We start from the raw sequence: 6356 nt of genomic DNA, 5'->3' as shown, positions 1-6356 counted from the left end.
CGAGACAGTTTTAGCAGCTGCGTCCTCCGAGAGCTTGTTTTGAGTGTGGTGATACTCGTCATATGATGAGAGACTTCCCCAGATTCTGGAGGGTCGCACCTCCATAGACTACTCAGGATCCACATCTTCCACAAGGTCCTCAAACTTCTCAGACCATGGTTACTGCACTAGTTGCCACTCCACCTGTACAGCCAACTAGAGGTGGAGGTCAGGCGGGTAGGGGTCGCCCTAGAGGGGGAGGTCAGACTAAATGTTATGCTCTTCCAACTAGGACGGATGTGGTTGCATCAGACTCAGTAATCACAAGTATTGTTCCGGTTTGTCATAGAGGCTGTTTCTAGGAGACCCTCAGCTCAAAAAGGTAACAAGAGATGATATATTAGTACCATCAATAGAATCATAATAAAATAACAGCAATATAAGAAATACGAAATAAATTCAAAGTACAATAATAACTATCAGATAAAGCCCTACATCAGTAGATAACCACTAGAATTCTAGAACTAAATCCTAACTAGCTAGTCTCACTCTGGTGCATCGTAGAAATATTCACAACTTCCCCAACCTACAACCTTAATGCTCGACCTCCACAATTCCCTGTCAAGGGCCATGTCCTCTATAATCCTAAGTCGCACTATGTCCTGTCTGATCACCTCTCCCCAATATTTCTTAGGTCGCCCTCTACCTCTCCTCGTTCCCACCACAACCAGTCGCTCACACCTCATCACCAGTGCATTAGTGCTCTTCCTCTGAATGTGTCCGAATCATCTGAGTCTTGCTTCCCGCATCTTGTACTCCATGGGGGCCACACTTACCTTCTATTAAATAACTTCATTACTAATCATATCCATCCTAGTATGCCCGCACATCCACCTCAACATCCTCATCTCTGCTACTTTCATCTTCTGGATGTGTGAGTTCTTAACCGGCCTACACTTCGTCCCGTACAACATGGCAGGCCTAACCATTGCTCTATAAAACTTACCTTTTAGTAACAGTGGCACTTTCTTGTCACACAGGACTCTCGATGCTAACCTCCACTTCATCCACCCCACCCCTATATGGTGTGTGACATCTTCGTCGATCTCCCTGATCCCCTGAATAACCGACCCAAGGTACTTGAAACTACCCCTCTTGGGAATGACTTGAGAGTCAAGCCTCATGTCTACTTCTGCTTCCGTCTGCTCGACCCCAAATTTGCACTCGAGTTATTCCGTCTTCGTCTTACTCAACTTGAAACCCTTAGACTCAAGAGCATGTCTCCAAACCTCCAGCCTATCGTTGACGCTGCCTTGGGTCTCATCAATCAAAACTATGTCATCAGCAAATAGCATACACCATGGCACCTCCCCTTGAATATGATGAGTCAGTGCGTCCATCACCAGGGCAAACAAGAATGGGCTAAGCGCAGATCCTTGGTGCAACCCCGTAACAATCAAAAAATGCTCGGAGTCGCCTCCTACTGTCCTAACCCGAGTCTTAGCTCCAGCATACATGTCTTTAATCACCCTAATGTAGGCAGCAGGAACACCTTTAGCCTCCAAGAAGCTCCACAGGACTTCCCTAGGAACCATGTCGTACGCTTTCTCCAGATAAATAAACACCATATGGAGATCCTTCTTCCTATCCATGTACTGTTCCACTATCCTCCTAATAAGGTGGATAGCTTCCATGGTAGAATGCCCAGGCATGAAGCCGAACTGGTTGTCTGAAATAGACACCGTCCCGCGCACTCTCATTTCTACCACTCTCTCCCAAAATTTCATGGTATGACTTAGTAATTTGATACCCCTATAGTTGTTACAACTCTGGATATCGCCTTTGTTCTTATACAACGGAACCATTGAACTCTACCTCCGCTCTTCAAGCATCCTATTCGTCTTGACTATAACATTAAACAACCCAGTAAGCCATTCCAAGCTTGTTCTACCCACAGACCTCCAAAGTTCAACCGGAATTTTGTCTGGCCCGGTAGCTCTGCCCCTTCTCATCTTACGCATCGCCTCCATGACCTCCTCGACCTTAATGTCCCTACAGTCACTAAAGTCATGAGGACTGTTGGCATTCCTCAATTCACCTAGTACAATACCCTGATCTCCTTTTTCATTTAGAAATTTATGAAAGTAGGTCTGCCACCTCCTCTTAATATCGTTATCCCCCATCAAAACTTTGTCGTCATCATCTTTTATGCACCTCACTTGGTCCAGATCCCGATCCCTCCTCTCTCTCACCTTAGCCAGCCAGAATAACTTCTTCTCCCCACCTTTGTTCCCCAGTTCCTCATATAGACGAGCAAAAGCTGCAGTCTTTGCCTCAGTGACCGCCATCTTTGCCTCCTTCCTAGCTACCTTATATTTCTCACTGTTCGCTCTCCTTTCCTCCTTGCCAGTGCTCCCTACTAACCTCTGGTAAGCCACCTTCTTCGCTTCCACTTTACCTTGGACAACTACATTACACCACCAGTCTCCTTTGTGGCCACCGGTACGACCCGAAGATATCCCTAACACCTCTCTCGCCGCCTTCTTTATACAATCCGCAGTCGTCGACCATATAGTGCTTGCATCCCCACTACTTCTCCAAGCTCCCATTGCCGATAAACTTCCTTCTAACTCCTGAGCTTTATCCTTAGTCAAGGCGCCCTACCTAATCCTCGGACGGCCTCATACTGACCTCTTCCTCCTCCTTATCATAATACCAATATCCATCACCAAAAGCCTATGCTGCGTTGCGAGGGTCTCACCTGGGATAACCTTGCAATCCTCGCACAACCTCCTGTTGCAACTCCTGAGGAGGAGATAGTCAATCTGAGTCTTCACCATCGAACTTTGGTAAGTAACCAAATGCTCCTCCCGCTTCGGGAAACCAAAGTTCTCAATCACTAGCTCAAATGCCTTCGCGAAGTCCAACAACGAAGTGCCCCCTCCATTCATCTCCCCAAACCGAAGCCACCATGCACATCAGTATAACCACTTGCAGACAACCCAATATGACCATTGAAATCCCCTCCTATGAATAACCTCTCAGTAGGCAAAATACTACGGATGATCTCATCCAACCCCTCCCAAAAATGCCTTTTAATCTCCTCATCCAAGCCTACATGCGGCGCGTAGGCGCTAACGACATTTAAAATATACTCACCCACTACCAACTTAATAGTCATTAATCTATCATTCTCTTGCCTAACCTCTACCACTGCCTCTCTAAGATGATTATCTACCAGGATACCCACTCCATTCTTACCCCTCAGGACTCTCGAGTACCACAACTTATATCCATCCACGTCTTTTGCCCTCGATCCAACCCACCTAGTCTCTTGGACACACGCTATATTAATCTTCCTCTTCTGAAGGATCTTCGCCAACTCTATGTACTTACTCGTTAGTGAACCTATGTTCCATGACCCGATTCTCAACCTATAGGCTCCCTTGACCCCTCTACCTCCCCTGCTTCCCGTCCCACCCCCAACCCCCACCCCACACTCTGCCCCATCCTCTGCCCCACCCGAGGACATGTCCTTAATCTATCATCCCAGACTACAGCCACGACACCTACAACAAGCTAAAGGATACTCGCTAGTGCACAACTGACAACGAAACACTAAAAGGAAACAAGTGACTACTAGCACACTAGTTGAATGATTGAACTATTAAACTATTGCGAACTAAAGTAACATCAATTTAGCTAACACCAAAAGGGAAACAGTAAAACGCAAGGTACCAACTCCCGAGAACAAAACCTGTGGTTGATTTGCTGTACTTGATGCTGTTGTACGCACCCGCCCAGCTTCCCACCGCCCTTTGCTAACACTCACCCAGTATGCTATCCTTTTCTAGTGATCGTTTGCCCAACTTGTCTCCAACAACTCCGAAAATTTCCCTAAAAACACAGAAAATACCACGAGCCAAAAACCAAAAGGGGTTGTCACCGCTACCACCGGTGTAGCCCCGAGGGAAACAAATAGAGAAAGAGACGAGAAAAGGAGGGACTAACGAAGTGAAATGAGAAATTAGATATAGGTATAAATCATCGGTGGGGGAAGAGACTAACAGTACCGTTGAAGAAGACTGAAGCTTAAGCAAATAATCAGACTTTGAAAATAGACTTTACGTTAACTGAATTCACAAATTTCAAGGCAAACACAATTGATTGGATCAATGGATATAAATCAACAAGAAATATGATAAACTAAAACCAGTATAATCAAAACACCAATTTTATTTTCTCAGCGACGATTGAACAAGGTATTTACAGTGAACTAAAGTAACTCCAAAATATACAAAAAATAATAATTAATAATAAAAATACCCAGATTCCAAATTAGCTAAGATAATGCAAATTCATATACATTCAAAACAAAGAGAATTAGATTCTTACAAGTATATTATTACACTATTAATATACTTGAAGAAATGTGTTTACCTTAGAAGTGAAGTAGCTGAAGAAACCAAGAAAGGAGAAAGAGATGGGAGGTAGGGCAGATCTGACGGGTTTAGAAGAGAGAGAGGAGGGGATGAAGGAAGAGATAGAAGAAAAGAAGGAGAAGGAGCAAAAGGTACAGAGAAAGAGGGGGACTTACATGTATCTGGTGAGAGGTAGCCGGATTTACGCCGGCATGATAGTGGTCTTACGACGGAAGGAGACGATAAAGTGACGGAAGGGGTAAAGAGACGTTAGAGAGACATAGGCCTGAAAGAGATTGTGGGCGAATTTATATACACTATTATACATTGTATAAAATTATATACAAAAGTGTATCTAGCGTTTTCCAGTGTATCTCTAATGTATCCTTAGTGTATCCCAAGCTTGTTTGTGTATCCGAAGAGTACATTGTTTTACGATGTATAAATGTAGATATACACTTTATACTTGCGTATAATGTGTATAATGTATACTACATGTATAATGTGTACATCACCTTCTTCTTCATATATCATGAGTATTTTTGCTTAAGCAATATCATGCTTTTTTAAAATTAGATAAATAAAATTTTTAGGTTTTTGTAAAAAGATTAACAAAAAGGATTACAATTTGTCGTATAATAAGAAGGAGCTTGGTGATTGCAGAGAAGATAGTTGGGTGATAAATTTTTGGGACTAAAAAGGTGGGTGTCATCGGAAGATTTCACTGGGTTTGAAGGATATTGGGGGTATTTGGTAAGGTTTGAAATTTTCTGACTACGAATTATAAGTGGAAAAGAAGATTAGACGATTGTCAGAGGTTGGGCTAGTGGTTGTTGTAGTTTACGTTGAGGAGTCGTAGTCTCCCACTAGGTTTCAGTTGTTGGTTGTAATAATTAATTTTGGGATATGAATTGTATAGTTTATTTTGTAGTTACCGATTGTTAATAGCACGCTTCACGGGATAGTTAAATGTGATTTTTGCCCAAAACATAAATCCTTTCATTACACCTCAATTTCAAACTAACTAGGCTCAATATTCAACTCTATTTTACCCAATTTGTTACTGTCTTTATTAAGTTTGACGAAAATCATTAGGGACCCAGCATGTTATATCCATTCCTTTTCTTTTATTGATGCACAACATAAAACTAGTCAGTTTATGATAAATTCTTATAATAAGAAAATGTTCCTAAGAAAATGGTTGCAATTTTCATTGCTTTATTTGAATTCATGAAATACTCCATTCTATCGATCCTTCGTTACAAAACAAAAAAGTAGGCAAACAAAATGGTTGCAATTTTTTTATGCGCCAATTTACTCTAAAGGGAATTGGTTTTGCTCCTCCTCGCACTAGAATTAACTTATGCAATATCCTTTTTATGTGATCATCTCATCTAAAAGTTTAAACTATTACAAAAGCACATTTAAATTTACTTAATTATGTCTCCAATACAATAGACTTTCTGGTGTGTTACAATGTATGTAATTCAAATTAAGGTGAACTATAATTTTGACTTTTGAATTGTGCAGATTATGTGCAAATTTTTTGTGTAGACTTTGTAGCATTATAGGAGTCAAATAATGTAATTTATATCTATAAAAGAGCATATTTCTCTTTGAATACAGTAATATCCACTACTCTTCTTTTTAAAAAATTTTACCGTTGGAAAAAAAGCATAAAACTAAAAAAAGATCAATAAATGTGTTAGTTTGTATGAGTCCATCAAACAGTAGAGTACCTGGTCCACTATGAGGTTGTACTGAGAATGCTAATTAACAGTAAGTAAATAAACACGAGATTTTTACGTGGAAAAATTCCAACTCAAGGGGACAAAAAACCACGACCTACACCTCTAGGTTTTCAACTTCACTAACTTATAAACACCTATTACAAGACACTTTGTAATGACTCTATTACAAAGAATTCAACTCAACTAACTTGTGATACTCTTACCA

General features: G+C 41.3%; 2 protein-coding genes across 2 annotated transcripts; both read right to left on the bottom strand.

Annotated features, from left to right (window-relative positions):
- Positions 1–1850: 1850 nt before the first annotated feature.
- LOC138877205 (uncharacterized) lies at positions 1851–2588 on the bottom strand. The gene has a single exon (XM_070156798.1). It carries the CDS (start codon positions 2586–2588, stop codon positions 1851–1853), a length of 738 nt encoding a protein of 245 aa, XP_070012899.1.
- Positions 2589–2926: 338 nt separating this feature from the next.
- LOC138877204 (uncharacterized) lies at positions 2927–3511 on the bottom strand. The gene has a single exon (XM_070156797.1). The coding sequence runs from the start codon at positions 3509–3511 to the stop codon at positions 2927–2929; it is 585 nt and encodes a 194-aa protein (XP_070012898.1).
- Between the last annotated feature and the right edge of the window lie 2845 nt (positions 3512–6356).

Source organism: Nicotiana sylvestris, chromosome 9 (genome assembly GCF_000393655.2).
Source record: "Nicotiana sylvestris chromosome 9, ASM39365v2, whole genome shotgun sequence".
NCBI lineage: Eukaryota > Viridiplantae > Streptophyta > Magnoliopsida > Solanales > Solanaceae > Nicotiana > Nicotiana sylvestris.
The sequence above is the reverse complement of the archived record's forward strand: the minus strand, read 5'-3'. Positions and strand labels throughout refer to the sequence as shown.

What these genes read in the sequence shown, in the direction of transcription:
- LOC138877204 (XM_070156797.1), bottom strand. Translation starts at nt 3,511, where the DNA reads ATGTCCTCGGGTGGGGCAGAGGATGGGGCAGAGTGTGGGGTGGGGGTT.
- LOC138877205 (XM_070156798.1), bottom strand. Translation starts at nt 2,588, where the DNA reads ATGGGAGCTTGGAGAAGTAGTGGGGATGCAAGCACTATATGGTCGACG.